Here is a 19,113-nt window from a genome sequence, read left to right as displayed (position 1 = left end):
CCTAACCACCCCATTCTCCATTGCTTTGTCCTGCCTGATGGAAGTGACTCTAGACTTACACTGCCTGTTTGAAAAGTTAAGCAAAGGAATTATGGAACAGTTAGCCTATTGTATTGCCTGAAATTGTTGTTGCTCTATCATTAGAGACAGAGTAGCTGATCACCTTGACTTTCAGCTGGTGAGAGAAAATCAGCATGAATTTGTAAAGGAGAGGTCATGCCTGATAAATCTGATTGAATTCATTTGAAGAGGTAATTAAAATACCAGACAGAGGGATATTTTTGGTTTGCTGAAGAGATTTAATAGAGTTCCTCATAACAGATCGTTTGCTAAAGTTAAACCTCTTGGAATTAAATGGTAATTATTGACCTGGTTTAGACTCGAACTGAATAACAGAAACCAGAGATTACAGATAATAGGCACATTTCCTAATTGGCAGGATGTGATATGGTGTCCCACAAGGATTCGTGTTGTAACCTCAACTATTCACTGCATTTACTAACAGTTTAGATGATGGGTTAGAAAATTACATGACCAAATTTGTTGGTGTCAGCATAAAATTACAAAGTTATCAATAAATAGGCAAAAATGGAGATCAATGTAAGCAATTGTGAGATGATCACTTTGGACCGAAAACTAGAAAGCAAGGGTCGCTTGAAACAGTCACCTGATCTGTGTCTGGTCTCCCCAGTGTAGAGAAGACCACATTGTACTCATTGTTCACAATGCAATCTCCTCTACATTGAGGAGATCAAATGCAGATTGGGCAAGTCCTCCATGTCAGGCCCACGCTCCCTAACAAGCCACCCTCCCCTTCTGGCACCTTCCCCTGCCACAGCATTTGCAAAACCTGTGCCCAGACCTCCCCTCTCACCTCCGTACAAGGCCCCAAAGGAGTCTTCCACATCCGTCAGAGTTTTGCCTGCACTCCCACGCGTCATTTACTGTATCTGTTGCTCCCGATGCGGTCTCCTTTATATCTGGGAGACTGGACGCCTTCTCGCAGAGCACTTCAGAGAACATCTCCGGGACACCCATACCAAGCAACCCCACTGCCCCGTGGCCAAACATTTCAACCCCCCACCACTCTGCCTGGGCCTCCTTATTGCCACCCCGATGCGTGGAGGAAGAACAATCTTTTGCCTCTGAACCCTTCAACCCCAAAGCATCAATGTGGACTTCACCAATTTCCTCATTTCCTCTCCCCTCCACCTTACCCCAACCTTCCAACTCAGCACCATCCTCATGACCCATGTCTTCTGTCAATCTTCCTTCCCACCTATTCACTCCATCCTCCCATCTGACCTATCACTTTACTCCCACCTCCATCCATCTATTTCACTCTCAGCTATCTTCCCCCTCCGCCTCCCCACTTTCCCTATCATTTTTCCTATCATTTAATTTTTGTCTTGTATTGACGTTGATACCTCTGTCCTTGGTCTCCTGCATTGTTCCAGTCAATATCATGCAGTAGCAGCTCATCTTTCAGTCGAGTATTTTACAGCCTTCCACACTCAACTTGGAGTTTAACGATTCCAGATCATAAACTTTGACCCCAAAATTGTTGGCTTTTTTCCCTTGTATTTTTTTTTTATTTTTCTTGCAGCTCAATAGACACACCTTTTGTTTCTAGCCTATCTCCATTCCCTTTGAATAAAAACACAGCCCAGTGACCCTCCTTTGGACCTTACTCCGAAGGAGGTTTCTGGGAAGAAGTTAATTGCATATCAATAGACTTGGTCTTTCCTTGATTAAACTCCTGTCCTTCTGACCTTTCAGCTGCAGGATTCCGACATACTGAGTGGTTCGTGTGACACCATAATGGAAGTTGTCAGCTGACTTTGTCACCTTGTTGTATAGTTAACTCGTCTGATTGGGTATATATGCTGCAAAGACTGTCCGGAAATGCTGTGGTAAGACAGACTCCTCAAAATCAACACCGAACATCACCAACAAAGGCTGCATCTGACACGGAGGACCCACTAATGTGCAGCAAGTGTGAATATGATAGAGAGAAGGGTAGGACTCAGGAGGGTCTCTACGTGTTTCTAAGTACAATGGAGCCATTACTGCTGATGTGACGGGATCCTCTGAGTAAGGAGAAATAGCTGCAGATTTGAAACACAAAGTAGAAGGTTATTAAAACTGTTTCTTGCAGCCAGTGGAGTACATGCATTGAAATTACTGGGACACTGTTCTCTTTCTCTACCTCAGGATAGTGGCTGGGAAATGAATTTGCACTATTCCCACCTCCATTCTTACTGCCAAGATCACCTATTCTATTTGCACTGTCATGTGATGTTCTTAATCTGTCTCCTCATTGGACCAATAACACATGTAGCTGCCAGTAGTGCCTCCAATTGTAACACAATATGGTCTGCCATCTGATGCCCCTTGTGGCAGAGTCGGTGGTATTTGGTTTTTAGTCACATTTTACTTGGGCAGAGTATAAAAACTTCACATACCGACTGGAACAAGCTGCACAATGATTGACATTTACAGGTAGGGTGTGGGGCCTAGTTCTGATGTTTCACTGTTTGGGTGGGGGTTAGTTATAATGTTTTATTGTTTTTGGGCGGGGACTTTGAAGGGTATTTAGAATGTTTCACCATTTCTTTTGGAGGGTAGGGGTGTTACATAAAACAATGTTTGGGGGAAGCGTGGGGATTATAAGGAAAGGTAGTGTTTCACGCCCCTGTATCGAAACCCGAGTGGGCCTCTCCAAAGTGAAGAGAATGTGGCAATGATGCACAAAAAGAGCCTGTATTCCCTGCATCTTTCTTCAGCGCATAGGGACAATGGCAACAGCTGAACCCATGAAACAAATTAACATAGAAAGTAATCAAGGTGTAGTGGTGGAGCCTTACCCCTGGATTAGGATAAAGTCAGAAGTCAATAAACCTGTTGGGTTTATTCCAACAGGTTTATTTGAAACCACACAAGCTTTCAGAATGCTGCAGCAAGAGGCAGCTAACAAAGTGGCTGCATTCTGAAAGCTTGTGTGATTTCAAATAAACCTGTTGGACTATAATCTGGTGTCGTGTGACTTCTGACGTGTTTCACCCCAGTCCAACACTGGCACTTTCACACCCTGGAATAGGAGGTCTGGGTTCAAGTCCCACATGCTCCACAGGTGTGTGATGGCAGTTGAGTAGGAAACTACATTATATTTTTAAAATGTATTCAAGGGGCTCTCTTGTGGTACAGCTGGGCATAGGGATTCCTGATGAAGGGCTTTTGCCTGAAACGTCAAGTTTCCTGCTTCTCGGATGATGCCTGAACTGCTGTGCTTTTCCAGCAACACTATAATCTCATCAGGATAGCTTGCTTGAGTGTAGGAGGTCACAGGATGTGATCTAATTGAAATGTCTAAGATGATTAAAGAATTTTATATGGTAGCTTTAAAAACTACTCCTGATGGTGAAGGAATTCAAAATAAGGAACTTAATCTAAACTCAGAGCCAGGTCATTTAGAGCTGATATCAAGAAGCACTTATTGATACAAAGGGAAATCTGGAACACACCTTTTTTTTTTAAAATAACGCTACTGAGACTGAGGATCAATTTAAAATGTCAGAAATAAAATGGATAGATCTTGTTGGGCAATGTGTTACAGAAACAAAGGCAGATAAATGGATTTGGACACATTTGAGGTTCCTGGCTGAGAGAGAGGTTCTTGGGATTTAGAAACAGCTACAGACAAACAATTGACTGTTTTTATTTACAAATACTTTTTTTCTGCTTCTTATTGCACTATCACCTACAGCTACAAGTGAACAACAATAAACTGCTATTTCAAAAGGCTGTGTTTGTGACCAATGTCACCACTAGGTGGAACACTACATACACAGTGTCACATCCCCCAGTGCTGCTGTGGCTGGTGTAGAAGGCTGCTGCAAGAAGTGCCTCATTTGGAATATTCTCAATGATCTCACTTGCTTTAATGGAGTGTCTAGATTGAAAACTTGGCGCACACTGGGAATATTGAAATAAATAATTGATTTTTAGTTTGAGTAAGACATAATAAATGTCAAATGTAACCAAATCTTATGGCACCAGCTGTAAAATGTACCATACAATATCAGAAAAGGCCACCTTTGATTGTTGTAACTTGTATGTTAGTATTTGTGGTGTCTCTGGTACACTTAAAGAAGCAGGATTTAATCTGTCACCGAGGTTGCTTGTGCATGCTCATGAAACGGCACAGGCACAGATGGGCGATCTCAAGTGGGAAAACACACTCCAATTCCAAAGTAACATTCTCCCATGTCTGCATGGATTTCGTCTGGGTGCTGCAGTGTCCTCCCACAGTCCAAAGATGTGCAGACTAGGTGGATTAGCCACAGGAAATGCAGGTTTGCAGGGAAAGATTAGGAGGTAGGTCTGGATGGTTCAGAGGGTCTGTGTGGACTCGATGGCTCAAATGGCCATACTGTAGGGATTCTATAATTCAATTATTCTCTATTATTCAATGATTCTAATACTACAGGACAGATCCTGTCATGATCTGATTGAATGATGGATAGGGACAAAGGGCTGATATTCTGTTCTTGATTAGGCTTTGTGCATGATGATAAAAGGATCCTGCTCAGCTGTGATGCATTATGTGGTTAAATAATAAGTCTTCTGTACATTTCTGTTTGTAACACAGGCTTGGGTGTAATTGCAGACTGCAGTCATTGACTGTGAAACTGTCTTCTGCTATGTGTTTGCACATGGTGTGAAGGGGAGAAAATTGGCACTGAGCATCCATGCCAGCTTGCAATGCAGTTCTTTTGAATGTCAATGAACAAATTTCCCTTCTGTCTGTAAAGGCTGAGGAGGTGGTGCGGCAAAGATCATTTTGTGTAATAAATATGTTTATTTATGTGCTTCTCTGGGTAAGGGAAAATAAGAGAGAATTCAAAAGAAAATTAAGTATTTAACAGAAGAGCAAAAAACTTTGAAAGTTTACAAGGAAAGGTGGGGAAGTAGGACTAGGTGAGTTGGTGTTAGAAAGAGGTAACACACACGAGACAAGCTGAATGAGGTTATTTGTTGTTACAGTTCTATGATTCTAAGTATGAAGACTTTGGGTATTGCATTATGTACAGTTATGTATTGTAATTGTAGGCAACCAGCCAGCCTTCAATAAATGATGGAGAAAGGAAAAAATGTGTTGTATTTAATAATATCTTGTATTCATGATCCCACACACAACCTCAGCAGCAATGCATTATGCAGCTATTGATATACTTTTAAAGAGTCATCATTGTCATAGTGCGTTCAAGACAAGAAAGTGTGTCACAGCAATGCTCCCACAGGCAACAAGAAGATAATGTGCTTTAGTGATGTTAGTCATGGGATAAATATAGGCCAAGACACCACAATAACACACTGATCTTTGAAACTATATCACGGAACCTTTTGCATCAATCTGGGAGGGTAGACAGGGCTTAATTTAACACTGGCTTGTCCAGCTACTGCATGGAATCAGAATCTGGCCCACCCTGGATGTTTATCCATGTTGTGAACTCACTGTTAAAAGGCGTGTCACCAAAAAGTGACTGACAAATCCAGAGGGCACTGTTTCTCCAATCATAGGCTGTTTCTCTCCCTGTTTGATGCTGATAGGCTTGCTAATAGCAGCAGCAAAAACAGAAACTGTTTGCTTAATGTCTATCAATTGGGAAATGTTGGAGTACATTAAAAAGGATGTAAATTGACATTTAGAAATACATAACATATTTGTGGGCGGCACGGTGGCACAGTGGTTAGCACTGCTGCCTCACAGTGCCAGAGACCCGGGTTCAATTCCCGCCTCAGGCGACTGTGTGGAGTTTGCACATTCTCCCCGTGTCTGCGTGAGTTTCCTCCGGGTGCTCCGGTTTCCTCCCACAGTCCAAAAATATGCAGGTAGGTGAATTGGCCATGCTAAATTGCCTGTAGTGTTAGGTACAGGGGTAAATGTATGGGAATGGGTCTGGATGGGTGCGCTTCAGCGGGTCGGTGTAGATTTGTTGGGCCGAAGGGCCTGTTTCCACACTGTAAGTAATCTAAACATAACATGACCTTTCATGAAGGGGGAATTGCTTCGAGTTCTTAAAGGAAGTAAACAATCAGGATAAATAAAGGGGAAACAGCAGATGTAATATATTTGAATTTCCATAAAACAATAAGGTAATGCACATAAGATAACCCATGGTATTGAAGGTAGTCAATCTGTGCATTAGCACAGATAGAAGATTGACTAATTAAAGACAGTTTGAATAAAGGGAACATGTTCAGAATGGCAATTTGTAACAAGTGGAGTGCCACAGGAATCAGTGCTGGGGCCACAATTATTATAAAATGTATTTTATGATTTGGACGAGAAAATGTGGTATAGCGAAGTTTATGGATCACACAAAATAAAGTGGGAAGGTAAATGGTGAAGATGACAAAAATAGTCTGCAGAGGGATATAGCGGATAAATGAGTGAGCAAAACCTTGGTGCATGGGATATAATGTGGGAAAACGATGTGGGTAAAGTCTTTTAGCAGAAAATGAGCTGAATATCATTTAAATTGGGAGAGCTCGCAGAAAACTTGGAGGTCCTTGTGCATGAAACACACATGTTCAGCATATCCAAGTTCAGCAGTAATGTGAAAGATGCTGAAGAGTCATTTAGAGTCAAACATTGGCTTGCTCTCTCTCCACCAATGTGCATGACCTGCTGTGATTTCCAGCATTTATTTTTGTTCTTAGTTCAAATCCTTCTCCACAGCTTTACTCAATCTCCTGCAATAGATTGTAGACAGTACTATTGAGACACAGCAAATTTGAATGAGTTCCTCATGCCTCAGAATTGGTCTCACTCTCTCACTAACATGAAGTGATACTCCTGCACCATTTCATCAGCCAGACATTACCTTTTTAATCCTCCTATTCCTATATTCACTAGAATGTGGCACTAAGACTAAATATAGTCACTGTTAACTTGCCTTCCCTGCTCTGGTTACTTAAATTCCTGACTGCAGGAACATAAACCCTTTCTCCTTCCTGTTTTATTAGTACTTGGGAGGTGCATAGCTTCTGACTATTCCTTCTTCAAAAGCCATATACCTTGGATACTTGTTCCCACAATACAAAACACCTGGAGATGTAAGATAATGTGGTAGTATTGACATCAACACTATTAATGTTCACTGTTGTGAAACTGACCGCCTTTTCTGGAGTCTACAGCGCAGTGCAGAAATCCAAAGGATGCTACTGAAGGATCCTATACTTGCCCATACTTCTCTGTTTATAATCCACAAAAACATTGCGCTGACAAGAATTTTCCATTTTAATGCTGCAATATTATGTCTATAACGTGTGACTATTTCAGGCATTTTTGATGTGTAAGTACGTTTATGACAGTGTCCTGTATTTTGATGACTGATGCAGGCTCTTTGACTCCGGAATTTTATTTTGTGTGAAATATCAAATGTTCCCATTATGACAAAAAGAATCCAATTTTTGAAAAATGTAACAAAACAATTGCCATGATACTTGTTCAAATAGATTTTCTATGAAGAGTTTGAAATGGCAATCATCATTATTACAGGAAAGCTCAAGCAGGTATGACAAACACTCGATGGCTGGATATGGTGGATCATGTATTTAACCAGCCAACTCTGCAGTACCATGACTGATTATAATTCAGACTTGTATATTCCACTGAGAGTAATGGATAACTGCTGCTGTCCTGGAAGAAAGCTGTCTAACATTCTCTGTCATGGATTTCCTCTTCTCTAATGTTAATTTGAATCTGAAGCAAAATCAAGAGATCTCCAGGCATCCTGCGGCTGTGATGTGATTTAAGCTGTGATGGTAAACAGCCAAGCCAATTGAAGAATCTCACATGGCAAAACCAGAAAGTAAATATCCTATATTTTTCAAAAATTCAACTGAGTAGGTAAAGATGATGCTGTTGTGTAATTTTTTTAAAAACTGCATATTCAGTTTCTCCTGCAAAGAATAAGTGTTAGGTGCATTTGATTGTTTTGATTCATAACCTCCACCATATTCTGTATGCCTCGTTCAGGAGTAAGTTCTCAAGATTTCATTTTGTTTAGCATTAACAGCTTTTGAACATTTAGTTGCCTCCTTTATCCAAAGACAGACCTGGTTCTTCAGCCAGAGAGTGGTGGGCCTGTGGAATTCATTGCCACAGAGTGCAGTGGAGGCCGGGACACTAAATGTCTTCAAGGCAGAGATTGATAGATTCTTGTTGTCTCGAGGAATTAAGGGCTGCGGGGAGAATGTGGGTAAGTGGAGTTGAAATGCCCATCAGCCATGATTGAATGGCGGACTGGATTCGATGGGCCGAATGGCCTTACTTCCATTCCTATGTCTTATGGTCTTAACCTTTCAGAATCTCTCCCCACCCCCAGCCACCGCCAACCATCCCAATGTAATTTAGTGTAATACATTACCTACCACACCGAATTGACAGAAGACAGCTAAACTCACCCCAGTTTGAGCTCAACTATCATTACAGGGTTCACAGCTTTCAAGAAATTACTGGTCTGAAACAGGATCTTGGCATGTTGGCTCAGAACAGAAAGTTTAGCAATAAGTCAAAGTGTTGGTGGAATAATTCATTAGTCACCTACCAGTCAAATCATTGACCAAGAAAAGATTTGCAGTTTGCAGCAAAGTGACTAATAATTGTGTAGGTTTTAAAAATATTTGTTTTAACTAATCAATCCAATTAGCAAAGATGGTTTTGAAGAATGTTTTTGTGAGACCTTCCTGGAAAAATACATTGCGCAAGCAGTTAGGCATAAAACCAATTTAGATCTCGAATTGCACAAGGGTGCATTGCAAATCTGTAATCGTAAAGTAAAAGATAATCAGGGGACAGGGGATCTTAATGCAATGAAGTTCAAAAACAACATATTCCAGGCCACAAGATGTTAAAATTAAACAATGTCAGAAGAGCATGTGAAAAGAGGATGCAGTCAGCATCAAATAAAAAGTGAGGTCTGCAGATGCTGGAGATCAGAGCTGAAAATGTGTTGCTGGTTAAAGCGCAGCAGGTCAGGCAGCATCCAAGGAACAGGAAATTTGACGTTTCGGGCATAAGCCCTTCATCAGGAATGGGCTTATGCCCGAAACGTTGAATTTCCTGTTCCTTGGATGCTGCCTGACCTGCTGCGCTTTAACCAGCAACACATTTTCAGCTGCAGTCAGCATCAGTCAGGCAAGTGGATGAAAGGGTGATGCAGAGGCAGTTCATGCCTGATAGGAGACTGGGAGAAAGGAGGACAATAAGCAATTGCAAATACCTAAATTAATTAAGCATCTATGTTAATTATTTTGTAATATTGTTAATTAACTCATTAAATTGGTTAGTGAATATCACTGCTTAGCGATTATGTTAAACTCCTGGGAGTTTCAAAAGACAAAGTAACTGTAATACATTGTGAAAAGTGAGCAGTTACTGTGTCTTGTGATTTGCAAAAATAGGTAGTCAGTATTGGCAAGGTTTGTTGGTCATAAGGACTATGGTTTTGGAAAAGCTTTGTTGGCAGAGGTAACATTAGAAGCAGTAAGTTTAATTAGTCATAAGAAGGTTATTAATTATAAATGGAAAAGTCAGGTTGTTCCAACCTTGGGCGTTCATATCCTATCTGAGCGCCCGAGATGTCCATTTGTGCAGAAAATGTCAGTTGCAGCAGCTTGACCTCATTTTCAAAACCTGAGCAGCAGTTGGTGCCACAGTGGTGCATCAATGACACTGACAGCTACGGATCTAACATTTTTATTGAAGCTGCTACCTCTGTAAATGTCGAGAGAGAGGGAATGGGTGCCCAGTATAGAATTCATGGTGTGGAAGTAGGCCATTTGGCCCATCAAGTCCACACTAACCCTCCGAAGAACATCCCACACAGACCCACCCATCCCTGCATTTTCCATTTGAAATCACCTAACCTACACATCCCTAGTCAGTATGGACAATTTAGCATGGCTAGTCCATCTAATCATCATACCTTTCAACTGTGGGAGGGAACTGGAGCACCCGGAGGAAACCCCCTCCATTCACTGAGAGTGCAGACAGAGCCAATCCTTTGGAATTGCCGGTCAATATTTGGACTCTCATAGCTTTAGAGGATCTCACAACAAAGGCTAGAAAAGCCATAGATAGGATATTCACTAGTTAGGGAACTAGATGTTTTTGTTGCTACAAACTTGAATCAAAGGTGGTGTTTTGCCTCCCTGGAGACCAGGTCAAGGATGTCGCTGAGGGGCTGCAGAGTTTCCAAGTTGAGAGAATGAAACTGTCATTTTCATACAAAAGATGGAGCGGTATGGTCCAGCAGGTTGGGTAGGGACTTAACATGAAATTACATTCTTGATGAAGGGCTTGGTTGATTCTCCTCCTCGGATGCTGCCTGATCTGTGCATTTCCTGCGCCATGTTTTTCATCTCTTGACTCTCCAGCATCTGCAGGCCTCACTTTCTCCCAATTAACATGATCAGCCTCCGGATTAGTCATCACTAGAAAACTCAAAGGAAAATCAGGTTTGGTTAGCTTAACTAATCTTTTGGAATTCTATGAAGACATTGCAAGCAAGGTGGACAGCGGCAAACCAGTGGATGTGGTGTACCCAGATTTCCAAAAGGCCTTTGACGCGGTGCCGCATAACAGGCTGCTGCATAAGATATAGATGCGTAACGTTACAAAGAAAGTATTAGCATAGATAGAAGATCGGATGACTAATAGGAAGCAAAGAGTGGGGCATAATGATGTGCCTCAGGAATCAGTGTTGGGACCACAATTATTCACAATTTATAGAGATGACTTGGAGTTGGGGACCGTGTGTCAAAGTTTGCAGATGACACTAAGATGAGTAGCAGAGCAAAGCACGCAGAGGACTGTGAAACTTTGCAGAGGAATTTTTGTTCAAGGAGGGTTGAGGAGGGTTTTCTGACACAGTATGTAGACAGTCCAACAAGAGGTGATGCCATGTTGGATTTGGTACTGGGGAATCAATCCAGCCAGGTATTAGATTTGGAGGTAGGAGAGCACTTTGGTGATAGTGACCATAATTCTGCTTTGTTTACAATAGCAGTGGGCAGGGATCAGTATATACCACAGGGAAAGAGGTATAACTGGAGGAAAGGCAATTATGATGCAATTAAGCAAGATTTAGGATGCATAGAATGGGGAAGGAAACTGCAGGGGATGGACACACTTGAAATGTGGAGCTTATTCAAGGAACAGCTACTGTGGGTCCTTGGTAAGTATATACCTATCAGGCAGGGAGGTAACTGTCGAGAGAGGGAACCATGGCGCCATGGTTTAGTAAAGACGTTGAAGTTCTTGTCAAGAGGAAGAAGAAGGCTTATGTGAGGATGAGGCGTGAAGGCTCAGTTAGGGAGAAAAGATCTAAAGAGAGAGCTAAGAAGAGTCAGGAGGGGACGTGCGAAGCTCTTGGTGGATGGGGTCAAGGGAAAACCCTTAGACCTTCTAAAGGTATATCAGGAATAGAAGAATGACTGGAGTAAGATTAGGGCCAATCAAAGATAGTAAGGGAAAATTGTGTGTGGAATCTGAGGATATAGGGGAAGCGCTTAATGAAAACTTTTCATCAGTATTCACATTGGAAAAGGGCAATGTTAGTGAGAATACGAAGATACAGGCTACGGGATGAGATGGGATTGAAGTTGACAAAGAGAAGGTTTTAGCAATTTTGGAAGATCTGAAAATAGATAAGACCCTGGGGCCGGATGGGATTTATCTTGGATTCTCTGGGAAGCCAGAGAGGAGAATTAAGAGCCTTTGGCTTTGATCTTTGTCATTGTCGACAGTAGTGCCAAAAAACTGGAGGATAGCAAATGCTGTTCCCTTGTTTAAGAAAGGGAGTTGGGACAACTCTGGTAATTATAGGTCAGTGGACCTTACTTTGGTTGTGGTAAGGTGTCAGAAAAGGTTATAAAAGATAGGATTTTTAATCATCTGGAAAGGAATCATTTGATTTGGGATAGTCAACACAGTTTTGTGAAGGGTGACAAAAACAAGTGAATGAAGGTAAAACAGTTGATGTGGTGTATATGGACTTTAATAAGGTGTTTGATAAGGTTCTACACGGTAGGCTATTGCACAAAATATGTAATTTTGGCATTGAAGGTGATTTAACGGTTTGGATCAGAAATTGGCTAGCTGAATGAAGACAGAGATTGGTGGTTGATGGGAAATGTTCATCCTGGAGCTCACTTACCAATGGTGTGCCGCAAGGATCTGTTTTGGGACTGCTGGCGTTTGTCATTTTTATCAATGATCTGGAGGTGGGCGTAGACGGATGGGTTAGTAAATTTGCAGCTGACACTAAAGTAGGCAGAGTTGTGGCTAGTGCTGAATGATGCTGTGGGTTACATTGGGACACAGATAAGACGCAGAGCTGGGCTGAGAAGTGGAAATGGAGTTTAATGCAGAAAAGTGTAAGGTAGTTCACTTTGAAAGAAATATCAGGAATGCAGAGTGTTGGGCCAATGGTAAAATTCTTGGCAGTGTAAATGTTACATAAATCCCTGAAAGTTGCCACGCAGATTGATGGAGTTTTATAAAGGCATTATATTAATTGCAATTTAGCATGGGAGGGGGGTGCGGGCGGAAATCTTATAGAAACATAAAAAATTATGAAGGGAAAAGATGTGTTGGCATTTATTGATAAGGGGATTGGGTTTCGGAGCTACGGGGTCATGTTTCAGCTGTACAAGACACTGGTAAGGCCACACCTGGAGTATTGCATGCAGTTCTGGTCATTGCATTATAGGAAGGATTGAAAGCTTTGGAAAGGGTTCAGAGGAGATTTACTAGGATATTGCCTGGTATGGAAGGAAGGTCTTACGAGGAAAGGCTGAGGGAACTGAGGCTATTTTCTGTTGGAGAGAAGAAGGTTGAGAGGTGGCTTAATCAGAGGGTTAGATAGGATGGACAGTGAGAGCCTTTTTCCTCAGATGATGAAGGCTAACATGACTGGACATAGCATTAAGTTGAGGTGTAATAAATTTAGGACAGTTATTAAGGGTAATTTCTTCACTCAGAGTAGTAGGGGCATGGAACGGCCTGCCTGCAACAGTAGTTGACTCGCAATGGACATACATGTGGATAATAACGGAATGGTGTAGGTTAGATGGGCATCAGATTATTTTCACAGGTCAGCGCAACATCGAGGGCTGAAGGGCCTGTACTGTGCTGTAATATTCCATGTTCTATGGATATCGATACTTCAAGTGAGCAGGCAAACGTCTAGCAGATGGAAAACAATGTTAATAAATGTGAAGTCATCCAGTTTGGTAGGAGTAACAGTAAAAAGGATTATTACTTCAATGGTAAAAAGTTGCAGAATGCTGCTAAGCAGAGGGATCTGGGTGCCCTTGTGCATGACTCTTAGAGGGTTGGTCTGCAGGTACAACAGGTAATTAGGAGGGCAGATATAATTTTGTCCTTCATTGCTAAAAGGATTGCGTTTAAAAGCAGGGAGGTTATGTTGCAGCTGTACAAAGTACGGGTGAGACCACAGCTGGAGTATTGCGTTTTGGTCTCAAGAAAAGGTTGTACTGGCATGAGAGGGTGTGCAGAGGAAGTTCACTCGGTTGATTACAGAGTTGAGAGAGTTGGCATGTGAGGAAAGACTGAGTAAATTGGGATTATGTTTATTGCAATTTAGAAAAATGAGGGGCAATTTTATAGAAACATAAAAAATTATGAAGGGAATAGAGAGGATGTTGCCACTGGCAGGTGAAAGACAAGAGGGCATAGTCTCAAAATTAGAGGGAGCAGATTTAGGAATGAATTGGAGGAGAAAGTGCGGACTGCAGATGCTGGAGATCAGAATGGTGAGTGTGGTGCTAGAAAAGCATAGCAGTCAGGCAGCATCCAAGGAGCAGGAGAATCGATGTTTCAGGCATAGGTTCTTTATCAGGAATGAGGCTTGTGGGCTGGGAGGCTGAGAGATAAATGGGAGGGGGTTGAGTTGGGGGGAGTTGGTTGAGAAAGCAATACATGGATGAAGGTGAGGGAGAAGGTGATAGGTTAGAGGGGCAGTGACGGAAGGGTCTGGAGGGCAGTGCCGAGTTGGAGACTTGGGACTGGGATAACGTGGGGGAAGGGGAAATGAGGCTGTTAAAATCCACATTTATCCCGTGTGGCTGCAGGGTCCCAAGACAGAATGAGGCATTCCTCGTCCAAGCGTTGGGTGGTAACAGTTTGACAGTGGAGGCAGCCCAGGACCAGCATTTCGTTGACGAAGTGGAAGGGGTCGGTGGGTGCAGGTGTCCCAGAGATGTTCTCTGAAATGATCTGCAAGAAGGCGTTCTGTCTCGCAGATGTAGAGGGGACCACACCAGGTGTAACAGAGGCAGTAGATGACATTGGCAGAGGTGCAGGTGAATTTCTGATGGATGCGGAAGGATTCCTTGGGGCCTTGGACAGAGGTGAGGGGAATGGAGTGGGCGCAAGTTTTGCATTTCCTGCAGTGGCAGGGAAAGGTGCCAGGAGTTGGGTGTGGGCTGGTGGGGGGCGTGGACCTGATGAATAGTCATTTTGGAATGTTGATAGGGGTGGGGAGGGAAATGTATCTCTGGTAGTGGGGTCCGTTTGAAGATGGCAGAAGTGGTGGAGGACGAAGTGTTGTATGCGGAGATTGGTGGAGTGGAAGGTGAGGACTGGGGGTTCTGTCCTTGTTGTGTTGGGAGGGATGGGGTTCAAGGGCAGTGGTGCGTGAAGTGGAGGAGATGCACTGGACAGCATTCATCAACTACGTAGGAAGGGAAGTTGCAATCGTGGAGGAAGGCTACCTGGGACTTTCTGAGGTGGAATTGGTCATCCTGGGAACAGAAATGGTGGAGGTGGAGGAATTGGGAATAAGGGATGGCATTTTTACAGGAGATAGGGTGGGAAGAGGTGTAGTTTAGGTAGCTGTGGGAGTCATTGGGCTTGTAGTAGATGTCTGTGGTTAGTTAGTTGCCAGAGATGGTGATGGAGAAGTCCAGGAAGGGGAGGGAAGTTGCTGAGATGGTCCAGGTGAATTTGAGGTCGGGGTGGAAGGTGTTGGTAAAATTGATTAACTGTTCAACCTCCTCATGGGAGAACGAGGTAGCGCTGATGTCATTGATGTAGCGGAGGAACAGGTGGGGAGTGGTGACAGTGTAACTGTGGAAAATGGACTGTTCCACATATCTGACAAACAGGCAGGCATAGCTGGGTTCCATGGCTATCCCTTTGGTTTGGAGGAAATGGGAGGTTTGGAAGGAGATGTTGCCGAGGTTGAGGACCAATTCAGCCAGGCGGATGGGGGTGTCAGTGGAAGGGTACTGGATGGGATGGCGTGAGAGGAAGAAACAGAGGGCTTGGAGACCTTCGTCATGGCACATCGATGTGTACAGCGACTGGATGTCCATGGTGAAGGTGAGGCACTGGGGGCTGTGGAAATGAAAATATTGGAGGAGGTGAAGGGCATGGAGGTGGTGTCAAGAACGTGGGTGGGGAGTTCCTGGACTAGGGAACTGGACTATGTCGATGCAGGAAGAGATGAGTTCAGTGGGACAGGCACAGGCAAAGACAATGGGTCGACAGGGGCAGTCAGGTTTGTGAATATTAGGAAGGAAGTAGAATCAGCCAGTGCTGGGTTCACGGATAATTAGACTGGAGGCTATAGATGGGAGATCCCCAGTGGTGTTGATGTTGTGGAATATGAGGTGTTCCTCCTCCAGGTGTCAGGTGCTAATGGTTTGTCTGTGGAGGAGGCCCATGACTTGCATGTCCTTGACGGAGTGGGACAGGGAATTGAAATGTTCATCCACGGGCCGGTGGGGTTGGTGGATGCGGGTGTCCCAGATATGTTCTCTGAAACAATCTGCAAGAAGACATCCTGTCTCCCCGATGTAGAGGAGACTACACCGGGTGCAACGGATGCAGTAGGTAACTTCTTCACTCAAGAGGATTGTCAATCTATGGAATTCCCTGCCCAGTGAAGTAGTTGACACTACTTCAGTAAATGTTTTTAAAGCTAAGATAGACTTTTTTTAACAATAAAGGAGTTAAGGGATACAGTGAGAGCGTGACTAAGTAGAGCTGAGTCCACAAAAAGATCAGCCATAATCTTATTGAATGGTGGAGCAGGCTCAAAGGGTCCAAACAGCCTATTCCTGTTCCGAGTTCTAATGTTGACTAACTTGGGAGATGTTTGAAAAGGTAATGGGGGTTGGTCAGGGCAATAATGCTCATAAAGTATACAGGGGCCTCCAAAAGGCAATTGCTACTACATAACAGACTTACAAAGGTAAAGCTTATGGAATAAAAGTAGCATGGCTGCCAAATTTTGCTGTGACAGGAAATAATAAAAGGGTTTCTTTCCAGCTGAGTACCAATTTGGTAGTTACTGAGGATTATCAGTGAGATCCTTATTTTTCCCCATAAATTAGAGCTATAGATCTTGGTGTACAGAGTGCAATTTTAAAAAATGTAGAGGCTACAAAACATAGAAGTACTGTAAACTGAGCATGGTGTCGCAATTAAAAGGATAGGTATGTTGACTGGCTGGTTGGATAGCAGGCACAATGTGTGAGGGAAGAACAGAAGACAGCAAAAAGGGTATAACTAATGTGAGGGGAATAAGGCTTCATAGGATTTGACAACGAAGGCTAGAAAAGCCATAGTTAGGAGATTCAACAGCTCTTAAAGCAGTGTAGGAGCAGTCAGCTCTGCGTGTCTTGTGTAAAAGGACAAGGTGCAGAGGTTGAGAGGAGTCATTAAGACCATAAGAAATAGGAACACTAGGGTAAATCAACCCATCAAGCCTGATCCATCATTCAATAGAATAATGGTTGATTTGGTATTCATGCCAACTTTGCTGTCCTTTCCCCTGAACCCTATCTCACGACAAGGTCTTCACTCTGTCGTGAGGAGTTTCAAAGACTCTCAATCCTCATTGCATCAATCAGACTACCTTCGCATTTGTTTTCCCTGGTTTTATCTATTTAATAAATCATTGTCTTGTTTCAGATACAAAACTGGTGTTGAGAAATTAATTATTCACAAAATCCATTCATTATTGGTCATCCAAAAGTCTGGTTAGGAACTACTTGGAGGTTGGACTCTGACTAATTTTCCTGTGTTGCAAGTACAGAGGGAGAAAGGTTGATCTTGTTTGGCTGTCTTCCTTTTGAGTCCCAGAGTTGAGTGTGATGCTGGAAAAGCACAAGTCAGGCAGCATCTTGTGGACTTCTGATTCCTGATGAAGGGCTTATACCCAAAATGTAATTCATACTGTGTAGATTTGAATTTATAAAGCTCAGTTCCCTCATCTTGACTGTCCTGGAATGGGAAATGTCTCATGACCCTTACAGGCTAGGAGAACACAAGCTGAGAGTGGCATAGTAAGGAAATTCCATGAGAGAGAAAACTCTCTGTAAATTACATTCAATGACTGAAGGGTTCAAGGGTCACAGCACAAGAGACAGACATGACAAAAGCTGGTGGGAAGTTTAACTAATTATGGTCTGACCTGAGTGAACACTGGCTTGTCATAGATTGAATGCTGTTCCCTGGAGCTCAAGATCTGGTAATGTTACAAATTTAATTTGCATTCTGGGATTTTAAAAGAGAAAGCTGTTTTGGAGGATGATACTGGACATGTTTGCTGAGCAAGGTTGAACCTCATGGCCTTTTCCAGATAAGTTTGGGGCCTGGCTGGATCAAGGGTGTCCCATTTTGATGTGCATGTGGCTTTATTAGTCAAGCGTACACAGACCTGTCAATGCGTTTTTCTTCCTCTGCAAACTTTTGCCATTTTATTACAGCTTACCTGATTAAGGACACGTGGGGCTTTTGTAATTTCAATATAAAAAATAGCTTGTTTGCAATAAGGGGCGTGGCCTGTGAGAACTCTTAGGGGTAAGAGCTGATGCCAATATTCAGCTAATGGTTTTAGAACCTTAGCTCAAGCCTGGCTTGTAGGTATCTATGTTATAGTGTAACATTCATGCCGTTGGTAAAGGAAATAAGGTAAGCTAAACTGTAAAAGTTTTACATTCCAGACTGCCACAGAGATTGTACTCCAGGGCAAACCAGGTAGAGTCCATGAGGGATTCCCTGAGCCGCCTAGAACAAGTACTTTAACAAGCTGTCGTTTTCAAACACCACACTCTCAACTCTGATCTCCAGCCCTCACTTTCTCCTTTTGAATCCCAACCTGTTTAACCTTTGCTCATAAGAAAACTCTCTACATACTAACAATCATCCTAGTGAACCTTCTCTAAACTGCCTCCAATATCTCCTTAAAGGGAACAAAACTGCTCACAGGACTCACCAGCATCTTGTACAGTTGCAATAAGGCATCCCTGCTCTTATACTCCATCCCCTTTGAAATAAAGGCCAACATCCCATTAGTGTTCCTGATTGCTTGCTTCACCTGTGTTCAGTTTGTTTGTTACACAATTTTCTGTAAGCTCCTTTGAATTGCAGTTTTTCTCTACTTGATAAATTCTTTTGTACTTCACACATTTTCCCATCTTGAGGGAATGGAAAAGCTCAGCTTCTAGAGATGAGGAATTTCAGTTATGAAGATATACTGAAAGAGGTGGGACAATTCCACAAGTTGGCAAAGAGATACCAGTATTCAAAATCAAGGGATGCCCAGTAGGAGACTGCGGAGAAGGCAGGTTCAACTGAAAGGTAATGAGATGGATGTTGAGAAGGAATGATATGGAAAAAATATCATGAGCTACTCATCTGGAGTTAGCACAGGCACATTGGACTGCACATTACTGACAGCTTTTTCTTATAAAGATCAAAGGTATTCATTGTACATAAACAATGTACAATAAAGGTTCCAGACACCATTCACACTATCAATTGGTAACAAGACCCCAACAAATCAACTCAATCTTAGAAATCAGATTGTGATGATTCCATAGTCAGTGTACATCTGATCTATCAGTACAAGATACTGTGCATCTGGATCCTGGATGTTGCCAAAACTGAACAGCCACTGAGCTATGTTTTCTTTATACAGTTTTCAGTTTTGGTCATTTATTGCATTTAAAATACAGTACATTTTTACTAATAATAACAGTACAGCATTACAGCAAGTCAATAGG

General features: G+C 42.6%; 1 protein-coding gene across 3 annotated transcripts in view; it reads left to right on the top strand.

Annotated features, from left to right (window-relative positions):
• The window catches only part of si:ch211-250n8.1 (uncharacterized), a 70,924-nt gene extending 65,791 nt beyond the window's left edge, over positions 1 to 5,133 (top strand). For all 3 annotated transcript variants that reach the window (XM_060844637.1, XM_060844636.1, XM_060844635.1), the window contains one exon: positions 1,780 to 5,133. In XM_060844637.1, the coding sequence (XP_060700620.1) occupies positions 1,780 to 1,814 (35 nt within the window). In that variant the 3' untranslated portion in view covers positions 1,815 to 5,133. The remainder of the gene's footprint in view (positions 1 to 1,779) is intronic.
• The last annotated feature ends 13,980 nt before the right edge of the window (positions 5,134 to 19,113 follow it).

The sequence above is a fragment of the Hemiscyllium ocellatum genome, chromosome 25 (assembly GCF_020745735.1).
Source record: "Hemiscyllium ocellatum isolate sHemOce1 chromosome 25, sHemOce1.pat.X.cur, whole genome shotgun sequence".
In the NCBI taxonomy this organism is placed as follows: Eukaryota; Metazoa; Chordata; class Chondrichthyes; order Orectolobiformes; family Hemiscylliidae; genus Hemiscyllium; species Hemiscyllium ocellatum.
The sequence above is the reverse complement of the archived record's forward strand: the minus strand, read 5'-3'. Positions and strand labels throughout refer to the sequence as shown.